Source organism: Mesoplodon bidens, assembly GCF_964165515.1.
Source record: "Mesoplodon bidens genome assembly, chromosome: 6".
NCBI lineage: Eukaryota > Metazoa > Chordata > Mammalia > Artiodactyla > Ziphiidae > Mesoplodon > Mesoplodon bidens.
The window spans coordinates 20,550,323-20,572,468 of record NC_138162.1 but is presented as its reverse complement, the minus strand read 5'-3'; the positions used below and the strand labels follow the sequence as shown (position 1 = coordinate 20,572,468).

The following is a 22,146-nucleotide window of genomic DNA, read 5'->3' as shown; positions in this document are numbered from 1 at the left end:
CAAGGCACGAGGGTTTTGCTTTCTCCACAACCTCACCAACACTTGCTATTATCTGACTTTTTGATTCTAGCCATCCTAGTGGATGTGAAGTGGTTATCTCACTGTGGTTTTGATTTGCATTTCCCTGATGACCAGTGCCATTTAGCATCTTTTCATGTGCTTATTGGCTACTTGTATATCTTCTTTAGAGAAAAATTTATTCAGATTCTTTGCCCATTTAATTTAAAAATTTTAAATTAAATAGCCAATTTAAGGACTACTTGTTTATTTTTGAGTTGTAAGAGTTCTTTATATATGCTAGATACTAGTCCCTTATCAGATATTATTTACAAATATTTTCTCTCAATCTGTGGGTTTTTTGATCCACTTTCTTTTTTTTTTTTTTTTTTTTTTTTTTTGCGGTATGCGGGCCTCTCACTGCTGTGGCCTTTCCTGTTGCGGAGCACAGGCTCCGGACGCTCAGGCTCAGCAGCCATGGCTCACGGGCCCAGCCACTCCGTGGCATGTGGGATCTTCCCGGACCGGGGCACAAACCCGTGTCCCCTACATCGGCAGGCGGACTCTCAACCACTGCGCCACCAGGGAAGCCCTGATCCACTTTCTTGATAGTGTTCTTTGAAACTCAAATATTTTTCATTTTGATGGAGTCCAATTAATCCATTTTTAATTTGGTTGCTGTGCTTTTGGTGTCAAATCTCAGCATCTACGATCATATCCAAGATCACAGAAATTTACCTCTATGTTTTCTTCTTAGAGTTTTATAGTTTTGAGGGCTTCCCTGGTGGTGCAGTGGTTAGGAGTCTGCCTGCCAATGCAGGGGACATGGGTTCGAGCCCTGGTCCGGGAAGATCCCACATGCTGCAGAGCAGCTAAGCCTGTGCGCCACAACTACTGACTGTGCTCTAGAGCCTGCGAACCACAACTACTGAGCCCGCGTGGCACAACGACTGCAGCCTGTGCACCTAGAGCCTGTGCTCCGCAACAAGAGAAGCCACCACAATGAGAAGCCTGCACACCGCAATGAAGAGTAGCCCCTGCTTGCCACAACTAGAGAAAGCCCGCGCGCAACAACAAAGACCCAGTGCAGCCAAAAATAAATAAATTAAATAAATTTATATAAAAAAAAGAGTTGTATAGTTTTGACTCTTAGATTTAGGTCTTTGAGTTTGAGTTAAAAGCCTATTTTAAAAAAACATTTTGAGTTAATTTTTTTATATGGTGTGAGGAAAGGATCCAACTTCATTCATGTGTACATGGTATCCAATTGTCCTGGCATCAGTTGTTGAAAATACTATTATATCGTCATTGGATGGTCTTGGCACCTATGTTGAAAATTAATTGACCATACATACATGAGTTTCTTTCTGGACTTTTAATTCTATTCCATTAATCTGTTTGACTATTCTTATGCCAGTATCACACTTTCTTGAAAACGGTTGCTTTGTAGTAAGTTTTGAAATTGGGAAATGTGAATCCTTCAGTTTTGTTCTTCTTTTTCAAGATTGTTTTGACTATCTTGGGTTCCTTGATTTTACATATGGATTTAGGCATAACATTTTATATAGAAAATACAAACCCAAGTTCATAAAAATGTTTGATAAGTATTTAAAGCATATCTTCTTGAAAGAATACCAACTTATTAGCTTGCCTGAGGCAACAGATAATTAACTTACCTGGGATTTGGTCCAGGGCCTGAATGTGGTGAGTGGTCATGGGAGAGAACAGCTTGCCTTTCCCCCAGAGTGTCTGAGCCAGGAGGTAATAGGCAGGCTGGACACGTTCTGAGGGCTGCAGGGAGCTGTGGCCATTCGGTGACACAACCCAACTCTCTTTAGAACGGTTATACCCAAATGAAAGCTGTGGGTAGCAGCTCTGCCTGTAAGCTCTAGAGAAAGTGCCTGGAATCTTGGGTTTGCTAGAAGGAAGTCAGAAAGATGTGGTTCTGCAGGCAGAGTAGACTAAGGAATGTCGTTTGGTGGGCATTTTCTTTGTTTTTCTATGTTTGTTGTGATAGTACAATACTAGCTGGGACCTGTCCCTCTCCTTTCTCTGCCTCTCATTAGAAGCCGCAGAGATAAAAAGTCCATTTTCTGTAGTGAGAAGGAAGCTTGGGAACAGATGCTAGGCAGGATGATGTGTTGGGCAGTGTGAAGTCAGGCCCTGAACTTGAGGCCTGCGACATGTCCCGTCCCCACCAGCTGCCCCTGGCTCACCCGGCTGCCCCTGGCTCACCCGGCTGCCCTGAGCCCAGGACAATGGGGAAACCCATCCAACCATTTCTCAAGAGATTGTCATTTGCTGGTCAGGGGCCTCAGCATTTATTGGCTTTCCTGTCATTTGGAGTCCATTTACTTGGGAGCATTCAGAAATTCTCAGAGTCTGGCCTGTTGATAACCCTTTGTTTTCTTTTCCAGTTCTGTTCTCTCTGTTCTTTTTTAAAACACTTTTTATTATGAAATATAACACAATACAGAAAAGTGTCCCTCCGGATGATGTGCAGTTCAGTGATGTATTGTGAAGCAAATACTGTGTAACTTTCACTGGGGATTGGCTTCTGGATTGCCAATATCCAGAAGCCTCATGTTTGATATGTAAATAGTTTTTTTGTTTATCATTCAGTTCAAAATGTTTTCTAATTTTCAAGTAATTTCTTCTTGAATCCATGGGTTATTTGGAATTATATTTCTTAATTTCCAAATACTGGGGATTTTAGTAGTTTTTTTTGTTCCTTATTTTACCTTTATGCAGAGAACGTACTCTGCATCCATTCAGTCCTTTGATGGCTCAGCTTTTATAAATGTTCTGTGTGTACTTGAAAAGATCTGAAGTAGGTGGGTGTAGTGTTCTTTGCATATGTCAGGTTTAGGTCAAGTTTACTACTTACGCTGTTCATATATTCTATATCCTTGCTGATTTCCTCCCCCCACCACCATCAGTTACTGAGAGAAGTGTGTTAAAATTCCTACTATGATTATAAATTTATCTATTTCTCATTATAGTTCTGTCATTTTTTTCCTTTATATATTTTGAAGCAATATTAAGAACATACAAATTTAGAATCATTATCTTTCTGATGAGTTGAAACTCTTATTATTCTGGTCTTCTTTTATTGTTATGAAGTCTTCTCTTCATTTCTAGTGGAGACAAAGTGCACTTTTCCTGAGATTGACATAGATACCCAGCCTTCTTTTGGTTAATAATTGCTTGGCATATCTTTTTCCATCCTATTTCTTTCAATCTTTCTGCTTCTATACATTTTAGGTGTGCTGTGTCTGTTACAAACGGCAGGCACAGGCTTGTTATTTTTTTCTTCTTAATGCAGATCTGGGATGATATCTCCTTTAAAAAGATCTTTATTTGTTTCTGTCAGGTGCTGGAGGTCACTAGCATCTGGAATAATCTTAATTCAATGTTAGGGACTCAGATTGAGGTGAGCTGCAGTCCCTTGAGGAACTGTGTCTGACCATGGTTTACTCTTTTCCTAAGGAGCAACCCTTTGGGGCTCCAACCCAAAATGTAGGGGTGCAGAAGGACCCCACTTCTTGGCAGGCCCTGGTCTCCAACTCCTGTTTCTCCAGCCCCAAGAGGCAGGCAGAAACTCTGCTCAGGCTATCAGACTTTGTTACCTCTGGAACTTGTAAATATCCCCAGGAGAAAATTAGCCCAGAAAAACAGTAAACTTAATTGCATGGACCTCCATCCCCCCAGATCCTGCTTCGTAGTTCCTCTCTATCTTGTTACATCTCCAAGAAGCTGCTTTTAAATATTTTGTCTAGCTTTTCTAGATTTCCTCAATGAGTCTGTCATCCCAGGAATAGAAGTCCCCTACATATGTTTTCTAATTTTTCTGACTTGTTTTTTTTCTTTTTCTTCTTTCCTCCTTTCCTATTGTCATTTCAGTGGGAATGCCTTCTCTTTGCCAGGTACTTCACATATATTAGTTCCCACTTTTACAACAGCTCTATTAGGGCTGTATTATTATTATTCTTTCCATTGTACAGATGAGAAAACTGAGGATGTAGTGATTAAGGATCATCAGTGGTGGAACCAGGACCCAAACTAGATCTTAATGATTCCAAAATGCTTTGCTTAGAGATACATGCTTCCTCTCTTGTGTTTTTCATATTAGACTTGTTCTGCTGGAAAACTTCATTTGATAGAGAAAAATACTAATGAAAATGTAAAGCATAATGAAAATAGGGGACTTCCCTGGTGGTCAGTGAGTAAGACTCCATGCTCCCAATGCAGGAGACCTGAGTTTGATCCCTGGTTGGGGAACTAGATCCCACATGCATGCCGCAGCGAAGAGTTCGCATGCCGCAACTAAGAAGCCCGCATGCCACAACTAAGAAGTCCGCATGCTGCAACAAATCCCACATGCTGCAACGAAGATCCTGTGTGCTGCAACTAAGACCCGGTGCACAGTAAAATCACTTTTGGATTGGGCTTTTTTATTTTTTGTTGCTTGTGAATATGCCTATATGGTTGCCTGTTGTTGTGATCATGCATTGCCACTGTTGCATAGGATTCCATAGAGTAAATAAATATTAATTAATTTATTCCAATGTGTATTACAATATGAGTGATTTTCAGTTTGTGTCTACTGAGAATAGCACTGGTATATAAATTCTAGAACTTGAAAAAAAAAAAAACCCGGTGCAGCCAAAATAAATAAATAAATAAATATAAGAAAGCATAGTGAAAATAAATGATTGACTCCATTGTATGGCTCAAAGCTATTAGCAAGCACATAACAGGTGCTAATCATTATATAATAACATACTTTGGAGAAGCCTGTAATATGAAATGGAGAAGGATGCTGAGTAATTTATAAAATGTGATAAAACTGACAATTCTGGAATTAAACATATGACTTTATAGATGTGATTAAATTATTATAATAAAACTTAAAGGAGAATTGGAAAAGGCAGGATAATGTGAATTTTCTATATATTATAGTATTATACACAAATATGTATAAAAGAAAACCATTTGCTCTGCAGGTAAAGCATTTTCTTGAATGTGCTGGGCTGTCCTTGGGTTAATGTGGGACATTTCCAGATTTTGCAGTTTGGTGATAATGAGTATGGTTTAAATCTATCAAAATTCTTTATTAAGAAAATGACGGACCTCAAAAACTGGGAGTCTTCTTTATCCTTAGTCATACTATGCTGATTTATCTTAGAACTCTATTTTCTTAACAATTTTTAAAATTGAAAAATTGCTTCAGAATTGAGATCAGATTTATGTCACCCAATTGTGGAGGCAACATGAGTATGTATTAGTTATCTACTGCTTCATAACAGGTGATCCCACTATGTATTGGCTTAAAAAACCAAACATTTTTTTATCTCACTGTTTCTGTGAGTCAGGAGTCTGGGGATGGCTTAGCTGGGTGTTTTTGCTGAGGGTCTCTCACGTAGACTGCAGTCAAGATGTTAGCAGACTTATGCTGGCAGTGCAATCTACTTCTGGAAGGAAAAACAGCTTGGGAAGCCACATGAATATGAGGTTTCACAGGAAGCAGAGAGTCAAATGAACAGGGTTGAATTGACCCATCATGATCTTTATTCCACCACGGCAGCCCCCTCCTCACTTTTGTTCTGCCAGCACTTACCATCGAAAGCCAGGGCTGCCTCTCCAAATGGAACTCAAGGTTCTCCCTCCTCCAAACAAAACACTTGAAATTCTACAGGGCTACATCCTAAGAGCTGTGTGGCTCCAGTTCCCCAGCACCGCTACTGTGTCTCCCTTAGAGGCAGAGAATGAAATGCATGAACAGGGCATAACCCTCTCTGAGTGTTAGCGGCTGGCCAGGCTCCACGTAGACCCAACCTCCTTTGTATGTTTGTCCTGTTATCATCCTCCTTCCTGTGGCTTTCAACACATGAGAGCTCTTAAATGGGGAATTGCTTTTGGGGCGAATTGAGTTTGGGGATGACTGCTGCTCCGTGCTAGCCAGGCAAGTCCATCATAAATGTCGTCTCCGCACACCTCTGGGTGGTTTGAGCTCCTTCTAGGACACATTCCTGCTGACCCCTGTGTTCAGCAGTGGTGTGCAGCCCCCATCTTCTTGCTTCATTTTCTGAGTAGGTCTCTTCCTGACTGTGTCCTGAGAGTTGGAGCTCATGCTGCTGTGGCCCTCTATTTAGGAAGGTCTGCCGGATTAAATTTCTTTAGCTGGCTTCTATAACTTTTTTCCCATGGTGTCCAGTGAGTCCGAAACCCCCAAGTCCTGTACCCAGCAGAACATGCGTTCGTTGCTTTCTCTGCACTTTCTGAAGCTCACTCTCATCCGGCATTTTTCCTGCCATATGGGACCCGTCTGTTCTCCCTTTACCTCTGGGCCCCCACTCCCTGGTGACCTCCTGCAGCCTCTCTGGGCACCTGTCACCACCACCCTTTGCAGACAGAGTCAGTGCCCAACTGTAGCCCCATGGGAACTGGGGATGTGCCCTCTCCAGGGCTCCCAAACACCCGGTGAGAATAACTTCAGGCCCTCTAGCCTGAACTTCCTGCATATTCTCAGGCCACACCCTGAGCCTAGGGAGAAAGTAGGGATATTGACAAGACCACAGATTTGGGGGCCTTGATTAGCTGGTACCTAGACCAGCTGAAGCCCCCAGGGATTCAACCTGACTTCCCCTCCTCCTGGTGGTTCATTTCTCTAGACTTGAAGACATTTCTTGGAGCCCGCCCTCTCTTGGGCTTCCTCTTGGCTTCTCAAGCAAAGGACAAACCTTGTCCTGTGTCTGATGGCTCTCTCTGCTCCTGGACCCCAGGGTTGCATTGGCAGATGCCATGGTGTATAGTTAGAGGGCTGTGAGTGTTCTGGAAAACCAGTTCAGTGCACAGGGAAGGTTTGGGCAGAGTTCTGGTCTCCAGTTCTGGCTCAGTCTATCCTGGTCCCTCTGGGCCCAGGGCAAGTCACCTTTCATCTCTGGGCAGGACTGTTCTGGCTACCAGATGAGGAGGTTGGGCAAGGTGATTTCAGGAGTCTTAGACATTCGATGGAATGGACTAAGGGGGAGGACAGAGGGGACAGTCGTGGCCAAGGGAAGGGTTCTCATTCTTCATCTTGCCGTCCCTCGTCTGTGAGCCTGAGAATGGGCTGGGCTAGGGTGTGTACTGCCCTGGGGACTTGGAGCTTGGTCTGCTGGGTTTGGTTTCTCTGCTGTTACAGGGTGTAGGCAGGGCCTGGAAGAGGAGCTGCATGGAGCTGTGCAGACTCCTCTGATTTCTGAGTCAGTCTTCACCCCAGGCCCATCCTGTGCTCCAGCTCCACCCTTGACCTTGCTCATGCCCCTGTCCTAGCCACTGGGCTCTGAGTTCCCTGAGGGTAGGCACTGTTCAGATCTGCCCTTCCTCCTCAGGCCTGCGTGCAGGTGCCCGGCAGATGTTTGTCAAATGGAATTAGTGACCATTTGTGTCGGGAGATTTCTCGGTTCTGATTTCTGGGAAAGGGCCGTTGGAAGGTGATAGGTGTTGGACAGCACAGTGGTTCCCACGGCTGTGGAAAGCCAGATGTGTTTGGGCCCGAGTCGGCTTTGCACTGGTAACAGTTTCAGAAAAAATGTGTTAACTGTAGATGCCTTTGGGTTGATGAGATCCAGTCCATGGCTGCTGGCCCTGTTCATCTGTTTCCAGCCTCCTTCTCCCACCCCACGCTGGATCCGGGCCCAGTTTTTGTAGGAGGTTTCTCAGCTCTAGGGAGCCCCAAAGTGGTAATTGCTCAGACCTTGAACTAATAATACCATGGATTCTCCTGGCGCCTTTCATCCAAGGACCTCCTCGCCCTCCAGCATTATCTGATCCCCACACAGCTCAGAAAGTGTGATAACCCCTATTATTAGCTCCACCTCACACGTTGTGGCTCTGAGAGAGGAGCGTAGTTGGGTCTGGGGCTGGAGCAGACCTCCTGGGCTTCTGAGATCAGTGTCCTGGGCAGGAGAGCGGCAGGGATTTATGATGGCTGAAGAGCTGCACCAGGATTTGCTGCAGCCTGAATTGCTTGGGACTGTAGTATGGGGTGCGCAGGCTTCAGTAGTTGTGGCACGTGGGCTCCATAGTTGTGGCTCGTGGGCTCTAGAGCGCAGGCTCAGTAGTTGTGGCGCATGGGCTTAGTTGCTCTGCGGCATGTGGGATACTACACCCCAACACCCAACAGTATGAGGGGCAAGATGATTGTGGTCGGTGGACTGCTGTAGAGCTATGAGGCGTGGAGTTTCCCTCCTTTCTGTGCTATGCCTGCCCTTCTGCCAGCCAGCAACTAAGCGCGAGCCCCAACCACCAGTCCAGTTCCACGGGGTATGTCCAGAGATGAACAGTTGGGATGATGAGGGGTGTCTGTGCCATGAGGAATGCTGGAGGGACTTCAGACTTTGGTGTAAAGGAGAGAGCCCAGAGACTGCAGAGTGAGGTCCAGTCAATGAAAGGTACTGAGAGACCACTTTTGGCTTAATAAAGATGAAGCACGGAACAATCAGATCTATCTCAAAAGAGACAGGGCTCTCATTGTGGGAAGCGAGCTCCCCATCACTGGAGGTGATCAAGCAGAGGCAGATAACTTCTAGACAGCGTTGTCATGGATGGAGCAGATTCAGGGCTTTCTGGATGATGTGCTGGTTTGCTGCAGGCTGGGAAGCCCTGCCCTTCACCTGTGTCCACTGGGTAGATCCAGTTCAGTGGTTTCTTGAAGTTCTAGGAGGAGTCTATTGGATGGAGAGAAGATTTTTCCACGTGTCATTGAGGAGGAGGAGTGTGGTCCTATCTCTCCTCTGTCCATGCTGGAGAGCCACTGGGTGTCTGTGAGGATGACCCGATGTTCTGTTTTTTGCGTTTTTTTAATACATTTATTTATTTATTTTTGGCTGTGTTGGGTCTTCGTTGCTGCACGCGGGCTTTCTCTGGTTGCGGTGAGCGGGGACTACTCTTCATTGCAGTGCATGGGCTTCTCATTGCAGTGGCTTCTCTTGTTGTGGAGCACCGGCTCTAGGTGTGCGGGCTTCAGTAGTTGTGGCATATGGGCTCAGTAGTTGTGGCTCGTGGGTTCTAGAGCGCAGGCTCAGTAGTTGTGGCGCAGGGGCTTAGTTGCTCCATGGCATGTGGGATCTTCCCGGACCAGGGCTCCCACCTGTGTCCCCTGCATCGGCAGGCAGATTCTTAACCACTGTGCCACCAGGGAAGTCCCCCCACCTTCCTTCTTTATTTGTTTCCTCTTTAGTTTTTTTTTAAGTTTTATTGAAATATAGTTGACTTACAATGTTGTGTTAATTTCTCCTGTATAGCGAAGTGACTCAGTTATATATAGATAGATAGATAGATAGATAGATATAGATATATACATATATTTTTTTTTCATATTTTTGCATTATGGTTTGTCACAGGATGTTGAATATAGTTCCCTGTGCTATACAGTACGACCTTGTTGTTTATCCATCCTATATATAATCGTTTGCCTCTGCTAATCCCAAACTCGCATTCCTTCCCTCCCCTACCCCTGCTCCCCCTTGGCAACCAGAAGTCTGTTCTCTATGTCTGTGTGTTTCCTCTTTAGTTTATTTTTAATTATAAAAGTGCTATAGGTCATGGATATATTTGTACTGTTACAACAACTACAATAGTGATAGATTGAGATTCCTCTTGACTTCCCTCCCTCCAATTCACAGTCTCTTCCCTAGAGGTGATCACTGTTTTTAATTTGACATCCTTTCAGAACACACACAGCACACCACACACACAGAAATATATACCATGTGTATTGTTCTGCAATTTTCTTGTTCCACTTAAAAACATGTCTCAATAATGTTCCTATTCCAGGACTTATACTGCTCCCCCATTCTTTATATCAGCCCATACTATCCCACAACACAGCTATAGTTCCTTCATTTAACCATTTTCATATGGATGGATTTTTCAGGTGTTTCCAATTTTTTACAATGCTGTGGTGCCAGCCTTTGTGCACACTTGAGTTTTTGTCTATGATAGTTACCTGGAAGTATAATTGCTAGGTTGAATGATAAGGAGATTTATATTTAATAGATATTGTCAGAAATTACCCTCCATTTACACTTCCTCCAACAGGGTATGAGGGTATCTGTTTTCCTGCATCTTTACCAACATTTGACATTATCGTCTTTTAGATTATTTGCCAGTCAGATTGGGGGAAGGTGGTTTGTTTTGTTTTGTTTTTTTTTTTTGGCGGTACGCAGGCCTCTCACTGTTGTGGCCTCTCCCGTTGCGGAGCACAGGCTCCGGACGCGCAGGCTCAGCGGCCATGGCTCACGGGCCCAGCCAGTCCGCGGCATGTGGGATCTTCCCGGACCGGGGCATGAACCCATGTCCCTTACATCGGCAGGCGGACTCTCAACCACTGCGCCACCAGGGAAGCCCGGAAGGTGGTATTTTATTGTTAATTTGCATGTCTCAGATCTCCATGAAGTTGAGCATCTTTTTGCATGTTTATGGGCCATTTTGTCATTGCTGAATTTCCAATTCAATATCCTTTGCTTGTTTTTCTATTGTGTTGTCTCATAACTTTGTTTATGATATGTTTAATTGTAACAGACATTTTAAAAGTCTTATGGAGTCAGATTTATCTATCTTTTCCCTGTGGCCTCTGCTTTTTTGTGTCTTGCTTAAGAGGGCCATCTCCAAGCTTAGAAACATGTTCAGAGACTCTTCGGTGTGCTCTGCTCTAGGGCTCCTCAACCTTTAATGTGCATGCAACTTCCTGGGGATACTGTTAAACTGTAGCCCTGAATTCAGGAGGTCTAGGCCAGGGCTTGAGATGCTGAATTTTTAACTATCTTCCACATGCTTCTTGTGCTGCTGGTTCTTGGACCTCACTTTGAGTAGCAAGGCTCTAAGCCAAGGTCAGAGAAAGCCTCCTTAGCTTTTCTTTAGGGAGGTCAGGATTCTGTGGAATGACTGGGGGCAGTAGCATTGACTTCGAAGGATCTCTCTGCCCACAGCTGATCTCTTTCCTTTTGCTTTTCCCCAAACTCATTCATCGTATGTCCTTGTACTGTTATTGCCTTCCCAGAACATAGCTAGCTGTCTGTCACAGCTGGAAAGCTTTTTTTTGGGGGGGTGGGGGACAATTTGTTAATATTTATTTAAAATACAAATACATACACTCCTTGAGAAAGTAAAGCATAATGGCTAAGAGCATAGAGGTTTTTTTTTTTTACAACTTTATTGGAATATAATTGCTTCACAATGGTGTATTAGTTTCTGCTTTATAACAAAGTGAATCAGTTATACATAATACATCTGTTCCCATATGCCTTCCCTCTTGCGTCTCCTTCCCTCCCACCCTCCCTATCGTTTGGTAGTGTATCTATGTCCATGCCTCTCTCGCTTTGTCACAGCTTACCCTTCCCCCTCCCCATATCCTCAAGTCCATTCTCAAGTAGGTCTGTGTCTTTATTCCTGTTTTACCCCTAGGTTCTTCATGACATTTGTTTTTTTTCTTAAATTCCGTATATATGTGTCAGCATAAGGTATTTGTCTTTCTCTTTCTGACTTACTTCACTCTGTATGACAGACTCTAGGTCTATCCACCTCATTACAAATAGCTCAATTTTGTTTCTTTTTATGGCTGAGTAATATTCCATTGTATATATGTGCCACATCTTCTTTATCCATTCATTGGATGATGGACACTTAGGTTGTTTCCATCTCCGGGCTATTGTAAATAGAGCTGCAATGAACATTTTGGTACATGACTCTTTTTGAATTATGGTTTTCTCAAGGTATATGCCCAGTAGTGGGATTGCTGGGTCATATGGTAGTTCTATTTGTAGTTTCTTAAGGAACCTCCATACTGTTCTCCATAGTGGCTGTACCAATTCACATTCCCACCAGCAGTGCAAGAGTGTTCCCTTTTCTCCACACCCTCTCCAGCATTTATTGTTTCTAGATTTTTTGATGATGGCCATTCTGACTGGTGTGAGATGATATCTCATTGTAGTTTTGATTTGCATTTCTCTAATGATTAATGATTAATGATGTTGAGCATCCTTTCATGTGTTTGTTGGCAGTCTGTATATCTTCTTTGGAGAAATGTCTATTTAGGTCTTCTGCCCATTTTTGGATTGGGTTGTTTGTATTTTTTGCTATTGAGCTGCATGAACAGCTGGAAAGCTTTGGCCAACCCCCCAGCATGGACTTCTGACTGAGACCCAGGATCCTTAACTCTCCAATCTAGCCTCACTGAGACGTGGATGCAACAACTCTTCCGTCTGTCCAGCAGTGAGAGCTCCCCAGCATTGACCTGGGCTGCCTTGTAAAGTAGTGAGCTCCCCATCACCTGGGGGAGTAAGGATGGAAATCAGTATTGCTGGAGGTATTGACGTGGTGAGGAGGCTTAACTAGGTGGCTTCTGAGCTCCCTTCCAACCCAGAGACTGTATGAATCTTTGAATCGCTTCACAGGAACAGAAGCACACTCCCGTCAACATCACTCCATTTTTCACCTGGCAAGGAAACGAGGTGAAGCTGTCTCTCTTGTTGTTTCCTCAGGTCAGCTGAAGCTGTCCATCGATGCCCAGGACCGGGTTCTGCTGCTCCACAGTGAGTATGGCTGTGTGCCGGGCACACCGGGGAAGGTTGGGCTACTTGGCCTCCCGCATGGAGCCAGGGCCGGGTGGAGGTATTACCATGGCCAAGGCTACTTTTTCATCTTTGTATAGTGTCCTGCCATGTGTCTGTTGAAAAAAAGTGGGTATTCACTTGGGACTCCTAGAGACATTTCTCTGGTCCTGCTCCGATGCAGGTGGAGTCCACAGCAGGCTGGAGCTGTCCCTGGGCACCTCAGCATCCTCCTTGGCCCCAGTGGAGCAGGGCCACAGAAGAGCTTTGCTGTCCTTCCTCTTGTCTTTCTTCCTTCCTTTCTTCTCTCTTTCTCTTTTTCTCATCCATTCATTCTTTCATTGATGGCAGTGTCACGGCTAAGGTCGCCACCTTTGGAACCAGACTGCTCGTGTCTGAATCCCGGCTCTGATACTTTCTCGCCAAGTGACCTTAAGCAAGCTTAGTTTCTCATCTGCTGGATGGCAATAAAAGTACCTATCTTATGGGATGTGACAAGGATTAAAGGAGTCAATATTAGTAAAGTGCTTAGGACAGCGCCCAGCATGTGGTAAACCCTATATTAGTATTTGTTAAATAAGATAGAAAACCATAAACTCCAAAAATAGTGATTGAGCAATGGCCCTGTGCCAGGGGCTGGGGACACCAAGGAGAAGCACCCACCTCTGTCTGGGTGGTGCTGATAGGATGGCAGGAAGGCTTGGCAGAGGGGGTGATGCCCACACTCCATCCTGAAGGAGGACCGAGCCTGAGCCAGGCAGAGGGGAGCAGGAGGGCCGGGCACTTCACGCTGGGGGAGCTGCAGGTGCGAAGGCCTGGGGTCAGAGAGAGCACGATGCCCTTGAGGACTGTCTAACGTGCCCGCGGCGCAGCACAGGAAGGGGTGCAGGGGTGAGCTGGGACCGGGCCATGAAGGTCTGATGTGCCACCCAGAGGATTTTATACTGTACCTGCCATTTATCCATGTGTTTGTCCTTCTATCCAGCACACAAATAGTTACTGAGCTTCTGTCGTGGCCCGGCTCTTCTGTTTGGCCCAGCAGGCCCTGCCCGTCTCTCCAGCCTCCCTGGCTCCTGCTGTTCAAGGCACCCTCCGCCCCCTGTTCTGTCCGGTTTTGTGCCCTCCTCGCCCCCCAGTGCATCATGCTTGCTTACGCCCCTGCCTTCGCACCCACTATTCCTTGCGTCTCAGCCTGCCTTCTGTTTGAACTCCTTTTGAAGAATAGGTCTCCCTTCCTCTGATTTCGTAAGAAATATGCCTGCCTTAATCTCATTAAGAGGAAGGAAGGAAGGCTCATTTTGGCTCATTTTTTCCCCTCCAGGAATCACCCCCTGACCCACCTGCAGGGCTGAGTTTGTTGCTTCCTCCTCTGTGTCCTCATCACCGTCCTGACTACACTGTGTCACCCTGGTGTGTCCAGGATCTGTCTCCTTCGGTAGACGGGGAGTGGGGACCATGTCTGCCTCAACTCCACGGGGGAACAGGTAGATCAAGGGGTTCATCAGGCCTGGATCCCGCCCTCAAGGACCACACCCACAGGAAGGTCTCACGCAGGAACAGTTGCTAGGATACCAGGCAGAGGAGACCAGCAGGCGCCTGCGGTCCTCCAGTCTTGGCCTTGGGGGGCCTAATGTGAACTTCCCAAGGACCAGCAGAGGGGGGTTCTTTGCCTGCCAGAGCCTGACTCCAGCTGTGCAAACAGTTTTTGCCAAGTGCATCTTGGCCTCCCCCAGTCCATTCGTCCTGCACAGTTTGCTTTGGCTTCACCCCAGTCTTAGGCCCTTCATCACTTTCAGCCTGTTCCCCTCTCTCCTTTGGCTTCCCAGGCCTCACGTCTCAGACTACAGGGGCTCCGTCTGAGCCAAGCCCTAGGGCTCAATGAAAACCTAACAGAAAAGAAAATAGAAAAGAGGCTCAGCTTCTGTTAGGTCCACTGTCTGCTTTCTACAGACCTCAGGCAAACAAGCCACACTTGCTTTTGCGGCCAGACCTGCACCCCGCACCCTGCACCCCGCACTCCGCACCCACCACCAATCCTTTGCCTTTTTTTTTTTTTTTTGCGGTACGCGGGCCTCTCGCTGTTGTGGCCTCTCCTGTTGCGGAGCACAGGCTCCGGACGTGCAGGCTCAGCAGCCATGGCCCACGGGCCCAGCTGCTTCGCGGCATGTGGGATCCTCCCGGACCAGGGCACGAACCCGTGTCCCCTGCATCGGCAGGCGGACTCTCAACCACCGCGCCACCAGGGAAAGCCCCCCTTTGCCTTTATTTATTCTTGTTTTCTTTCGCAAACATTTCTTGAGCAGTTACCTTGCCAGGCACTCTACTAAGCACCTTAGACACATGATCTCGTTTAATCTGCACGACTACCACGTGAAGTGGATATTATTATCAGTAACCCATTATTATCACTGACCCATCACAAAATGGCAAATTCAGTCTCCTGGGTGAAGCAACTTGCTCTAGCTCACATGACTATGTCCTCCAACTTGGCCCTTCCATCCCAGGAGGAAGTCTTGTGCGGTGGAAGGAGCACTGGACTGGGAGTCAAGAGACAGGGATCTAAGCCAAGCTCTGTCATGCCCATTGCTCTGTGACTTTGGCACGTTTCTTCCTGTCTTTGGATGCCCTCATAGCCTCATCTTCACCGTTAGATGAGGGGTTGGACTCCATAAACTTTACACTCCCTTTCAGGGAGTCAGGGAATTGAAAACATCCTATAATGCCTCGGTGAAGGTGCTGCCTGAGTGTGGGAGACGGTGGGAGTGGGCTAGACCAGAGAGGGGTTAATATCCAGTGGTTGGTATATAGATTAAGAGCCCGGTAACGATCCTTCCCACCCACCCACCCCAACATTTTAATTCTCTGTTTAGTCATAGAAGGCAGAGGCCTGATGAGCAAGGAGCCTGGCGTCTGTGATTCCTACGTGAAGGTATATGATGAGCTGGAGGTGGGGTGGGGCGTGGTGAGGGACCACATCACCGGACTGAGTTCCAAGGTCCCAGCACACCTGTGGGCCTCAGGTCATTTGAGGTGGCAGCTGCGGTTACATCATTTGGTCAGTAGGCGTTTATGAAGCCTAGTGACGAGGCCCTGAGCTAAGATGGACCCCCTTCCCTTAGCCCGGCTTGGTCTCTAGGGCTTCCTGCAAGATCTGGAATCTTACGGGTGATCTTGTGCATCACCCCGTCGGTGGGCACTGTGAGCGTGTGGTTGACGGAAATCCACAGGCAATCCCAAGCCCCCTGGTGAAAAGCAGTATTTTCACCCCTCCCTTCCCCAAAACTAGAGGCCGGGTGGCAGTTTGGGTGGTGGGGTAGAGGGAGTGTCTCTGAGGGCTGGAGGATCCATCTGAAAGGAGCCCTTGCAGTGAAGACAGAGGCCCCATAGGGGCAGGGGGCCTACTTCCAGCCGGAGCCAAAGGCCAGGCGCCTCCCAGAGTGTGGCAGCCAGATGTCAGGTGCCGGATTTGATGCACCACTCCGCCTTCTTCCCGAAGCCGCCAGGCTGCTCAGAGGCCCCTGTGGGCTGGGGCAAGGTCAGGAGCGGGGTGGGAAGCTGCGGCGGGGGATGCATACGGCACTAGGGGCCTTGGCAGAGGCTGGCCTGGAGCCTTCTGGGAAGGGAGCACTCAGCAGCTGCTGGGAACTTAGAAGTGCAGAGGCCTTGTGCTTTGGGGGAACCTCTCTGCTTGGAGGAAGAGCAGAGATGGTCAAGTTGCACCCCATCTCTGCCTGGGCCTGGCGCTGCCTCCTGGGTACCACCCCTATGAGGCCCTGTCCTGGCATCTGATTGCAGTGCCTCCAGCCCAGGGCTCCTCTTTCTTTCCTGGCATTTGATTGAGGACTCCACTCTGTCCTCTGCAGAAGCTGGTTTGAAGAATACTCGGGAAGCCTTTAGCTTGGAGATGTGCGGAGTCAGCCACTGGGGTTAGGTGATTACATGGCTCTGAGATTGGCTAACCCTTACTTTTCTCCAATTCAAGATTTCTTTGGTCCCCGAAGATAATCGACCACACTGTCAGAAGACGCAGACCATTCCAGACTGCAGAGACCCAGTCTTCCACGAGCACTTCTTCTTGTAAGAGTCTGGAGCAGCTGGGCCCTCGAGAGCAGAGGGAAGGAGTGTTTATCTGGAAACAGCTCTGTTTGCCAAATCTAGAATCAGATCTAAGCAGAAAAACAGTGACTTCTAAAGGATATCTTTGTTTTCTCATTTACTTGTGTCCTTGCATCCCTGGCACCTGGCCCAGTAGCAAGGTCCACAGTGATACGGTATCATGTGGCTGGTTCTCATAACTAAAATGTCCAGCCTGAGACTGGCAGCCCCTGAAAAAAGTAGGCAATTTCCCACTGTGCCTTGGGACAAACTTTCTCCTTTAGCAGAAGGAATTTTCCAAGCTGAGGGATGTTTTGGCTCCCCTCCCGCCCGTCCCCAACTTGCTAACCTCTCTGAGTCTTGGCTTCCTTATTTGTAAAATGGGGCTAATAACGTACCAGCCTCTGATAGCGGAGGTGTAAAGGAGACAGTATAACACAGAGTGTCAGGTGTTATTGTTATTTTTATTATTTCTTCCCCTCATCCCTGAACTCTGGGGCCAATGGGAAGGTAATGGACATTTTGTATTTTCCTATTAGTGAAAACTAATCATATTTTGTTAATTTCCATACTATTCAAGGTAATTTTGCTTATTGTAGAAAAATAGAAAATATAGGCAAACAAGAAGAAGAAGAGAGAAAACACTCCAAGTCCTGCCACTCACTGATATGTTCTGTGGTATTTCTTTTCAGATCTTTGAATTTGTGTGGGTGTGTGTTTCCAAAGATAGCATATTGTTCTATAGTATTGTGTTGTAACCTCCTTTTCATCCCTAACAATGTAATGTAAACTCTTTCATGAATATAAATACTCATCTCCCACACTATTTGTGCTCTAGTTTATTTAACCAGCTCCTATGGTTGGTGTTCAGGTTATTTCCAAAATTTGCCATGATGCTGGACTCCGTGGGTCTGGACTAGAGCTCGGCCCTGCTAACACACTGACTGGTTTGCTTTGCAGTCCCGTCCAAGAGGAAGACGAACAGAAGCGCCTTCTGGTCACAGTGTGGAACAGGGCAGGTGACTCCAGGTGAGGGGAACTGCTGAGCTGGAGGGGAGATCCTGCTCTGGGCTCATGGGTGGCAGCCAGGTGGCCAGCATACAGAGGGGCTCAGTAAGTGCTTGTTGGATAAATGAATGGTGGTGGCTAAGTTTGAGAGGCTGCCGCTCCCCTGAGTCCCCGTCACTCCAGGTAATGCCAAGGATCATGTTACCAACGTGCATTTGCTGAGCCCTTGGTATCAACAAGACACCGTGTTGGCCACTGGGATGCCAACCAGCCTACATGTGGCTTCTGCTCTCAAGGCACCTACTTTCAGAAGAGGACACCAGGCTCTGCGTGGAGGCAAATTACAGTCACAGTACACACAGGCTCAGTTCCACAGGAGCAGAAGCTGCATGAAAAATGGGTCCATTTCTCTCTTAGTCACCAGTGTACCCAGTGCCTAGCACGTAGATGTTTGGTGATTATTGGCTGAAGGAATAAAAGAACAAAATGAGTAATAGGACAGTAAGTGTGGGAAGAAGGAGAGTTCATCATGGGCTGAGGCGATCGAGGAAAGCTTCATGCAAAAAGTGGGATTTTGAACTCGGGGCAGAGCTCAAGAATAAGACAAGGAGAGTAGGCTGGAAAGGGCATTGCAGGCAGGAGCATAGCACGAGCAAAGGCAAAGAGGCAGGAATACGTGCGGGGGGCTCAGGCTGCCATGAGGAGGCCAGTTTAGGAGGTGCAGAGTTTTGTGTAGGAGAAACCTAACAGGTTTCAGGCAGCCCAGGACACAGGAGGCGGATGTGGTCGTTAGTAATGGCGGCCAGTACAGAGCAGGGGAAGAGTGCTGGGTGGTGAGGGTGAGAATCAGCTGCTAAGGGAAGGGAATGGAAGTGGGTGAGAGCACTTGACTGCATGGCCTGCTGTGAGCAACAGGGCCTCATTCAGCTGGTGCAGCCCGAGAAATCTGGGAGCATCTGTGGCCAGTAACATTTGTCCAATAATCGTAGAACAGAATGGTGACCGGAAAAGGGCCTAAGTGAATGAAAATCAGCTCAACGCACCAGCTTAGACCCAGAAAATATTTTGGGGCTCAGTGCTTTTTGGTATCCTAAATTTGATAGCTAGTATGCTTTTAAAGTTGAGGCTTCCTCAACTTTCATAATGAAAGATTTGTCTTTCAATAGAGTATCATTTACTGATACTTTATCGTTTACTGATATCTAAACAAGAGCAATCGTTTACTGGGTGTTGACCACAAGCCAGGGTTTAACAGTGCATGCTCTCATTTAGTTCTTAAAACAACTCTAAGGAAAGTATGTTTTTGTCTTAAGTTTTCAGAAAAGGAAACAAGCTAAGAAAGGAAGTTACTTGCCTAAGGTCGCATGGACAGTGAACAGTAGGGGCAAGATGGGAACCCAGGTATTTAGACCCTAGAGTCTTCAGTCTCAACCAGTAGAGTACGGAGGGCAAGGCAGGAGTGGAGAGGGATCTGCAAACTCATTGGTGTTGCTGGAGGGTCAATTACAAAGTAGGGACTGACTGGAGATAAGATGAAGAGGCTGGCATAAACCACATCGGATCATTCTGTAGGGTTTCTTTGGAGTGTGAATTTTCTCAGAAGGGCCAGAAGTTCTCAGTCCTGGCTATGCATCAGAATCACCTGGGATGCTGGTGAGGAACATAGGTTCCCAGGTAACACATCAGATTGATTAAGTCCAAATTTTCACGGGCAGGGCCTAGGAATCTGCACTTACCCAAGTTCTCGGGGTGAACCTCATGCAGCCAGCTTGGTGTTTGGGAATCTGGTGATGGGGAGATACGGAGCAGGGGAGTGACAGGTGTGTATTCTAGATCTATCACTCTGGTAGGTCTTTTGGAGGTTGGGGAGGAGCTGGGAGATTCTTGTGGTGACTCTGCGAGAGATGATTTAGGGATAGAGAGGAGGGAAACAGACCCAGGATATATGTAGGAGCTTAAACCAATAGTACTTAGCGGTGATCTGGCCGTGAGAGCAGTGGGAGAAGTCAAGGATAACTCCTGGGTAGCTGGTGACGTCTTCAGCTAAGCCAGAGTGTACCGGAGGGGAAGGGGGAGCAGCTGTGGATATGGTGAGATGGAGGTGCCTGGAGGGCAGCCAGCTGAGAGCTGTGTAGGAGGGTTGCCTTTGCTGACCTGGAGCTCAGGGGAGAGAGAGGTCTGTGGAGATGTGGGAGCCGTGCCCGCCAAGGTGGTGGGTGAAATTTTGAGTAGGTGAGACCACCCAGGAAGACAGTAGGTGCCAAGGACGAAGGGTCAGAATCCAGCCTTGAAGGGATGGGCACAGGAAGGGAAAGCCCTGAAGGAGACAGAGGAGGAGGGGCGGAGAGACAGGAGGATGCCTGGCGAGCCTTCTGGATGGAGGCAGACACCAAACTGGGAGTTACCGCTCCCTCTGCTGTGACCACTCTCCTTCGAGAGCCAGGCGGAGCCCGCTGGAGAAGGGGCAGCAGTGCACTTGGCAGGTTTTGGAAAAGAAAGTGAAGCCGGGGAAAGTGAGTCAGCGCCCAGGGAGGCAGCGTGACAGAGGCAGTGTCTCCGCTTGTTGCCTATTTTGGGAAAGTGAGATTCCTTATTAAACAAAACACAGGCAAACTCATGGTCACAGTCCCAACCCGAAGCTCAAGAGGGACAGAGCAGGCTCAGGCAGACCTGCTTTCCCAACAGATGGCCCTGCCCAAGGTGCCAGCACCGCAGTGACAGGCTCAGCGGGTGGGAGGCATAGTATTGATCCATCCCTGAATGAGAAGGCCTCTGAGCTGGAGCAGACAAACAGGGCGCTTGCTGTGTGTCGCACACTATCCTGGGTACTCTGCGCCGAACACGCTCAGACCAAATTGTGCTTCTCCGAAGGACGGGCCTGCAACTTCACAACATGAAGGACAATTACAGAAGGAAGGAAACAAACATTTATGAACTCTTCTCTGTGCCAAGCACTTTACATACATTATCTCATTTAATCCTCACAGCGACCCTGAGAGGTAGGAATTATTACTGTCTCTCTCTTCAGAGAAGAGAAAACTGAGATTTACGAAGGCTAAGGAACTTGCCCAAGGTTATATAATACCTCATATTTATTAATCACTTAATGTCCACTAAGTGTGTGGACATTAAGCATATTCCATGCATTTTCTAATTTAATCCTCACAGCACCATATAAAGTAGGCATCATTGATGTCTCTCTTTTACCGGCACAGAGAGGTTAAGTAACTTGCCCAAGGTAACACAGCCAGCACGTGGTAAAAACAAGATGCAAATCCAGGTAGCCTCGTGCCAAACCACATTATAATACACTTGACCAGCTCACCCAGGTGATAAAGGGCTCCAAAGCCACACCCTTTCTGTGTCAGTACACTTGTGCCTCAGGCCTCAGGCTACCTCTCATAGCATTTATAATGTAGTTTTTTTTTTTTTTTTTTTTTTTGCGGTATGTGGGCCTCTCACTGTTGTGGCCTCTCCCGTTGTGGAGCACAGGCTCCGGACGCACAGGCCCAGCGGCCATGGCTCATGGGCCCAGCCGCTCCGCGGCATGTGGGATCTTCCCAGACCGGGGCACGAACCCGTTTCCCCTGCATCGGCAGGCGGACTCTCAACCACTGTGCCACCAGGGAAGCCCTATAATGTAGTCTTATATAAATCATCCAGCTGAATATGTGGCAGTTACATTTTTAAAAATTATTTATTTATTTAGGCTGTGCTGGGTCTTAGTTGCGGCACACGGGATCTTTGTTGCCACGTGTGGGCTCTTCGTTGCAGGATGAAGGATCTTTAGTTGCGGCACGCAGGCTCTTTTAGTTGTGGCATGTGGGCTCTTTTAGTTGCAGCATGCGGGCTTTAGTTGCTGCGTGCGGGATCTAGTTCTCTGACCAGGCATCGAACCCCTGCCCCCTGCATTGGGAGCACAGTCTTAACTACTGGACTGCCAGGGAAGTGTCCCGTCAGTTACATTTTGAAACTAATAGGAAATGAAAAGGGAGCATCTGTTTCATTAATTCTCATGATCCTTCCAGTTATGGCTGTAAATTTGTATTAGAGAAGCAAGATGATCTACAAGGAAGTTCTGGGGGTGCTGGCTGATTTCAGCTCACACAGTGATTTCAGCTCTTGCTGGGAGCTGAGGAGAACCAGGCCTCAGAGCAGTAGATTTTGGCTTAGCTCCAACTCGCTGTGAGACTGGATATGTCCCTTCCCTGCTCTGGGCCTCATTTTCTTCACCTGTAAAATGTAGTGATCTCAAAGATTTCTTTTGGCTTGCAGGTTCTGTGAGTTTTTAAGAAATTATAGACATTTTCAAACATATGCAAAGTTAGAAAATAGTATGTAATAAACCCTCACATACTCATAGCCCAGCTTCATCAAATATCAATATATGGCCAATTTTATTTCATTTATGCCCTCACCCACTTTCCCCTCCTCCAGTGGATTATTTTAA

General features: G+C 47.0%; 1 protein-coding gene across 5 annotated transcripts in view; it reads left to right on the top strand.

The window, feature by feature from the left end:
* RGS3 (regulator of G protein signaling 3) overlaps positions 1-22,146 on the top strand; it is a 159,929-nt gene that overhangs the window by 37,778 nt on the left and 100,005 nt on the right. For 4 of the 5 annotated variants that reach the window (XM_081238110.1, XM_081238114.1, XM_081238115.1 and 1 more), the window contains 4 exons: positions 12,525-12,575; positions 15,464-15,522; positions 16,576-16,670; positions 17,649-17,717. In XM_081238110.1, the coding sequence (XP_081094236.1) occupies positions 12,525-12,575; positions 15,464-15,522; positions 16,576-16,670; positions 17,649-17,717 (274 nt within the window). Of the gene's footprint in view, positions 1-12,524; positions 12,576-15,463; positions 15,523-16,575; positions 16,671-17,648; positions 17,718-22,146 lie in introns of those variants that run through there. The other variant, XM_081238116.1, reaches the window with a different exon arrangement.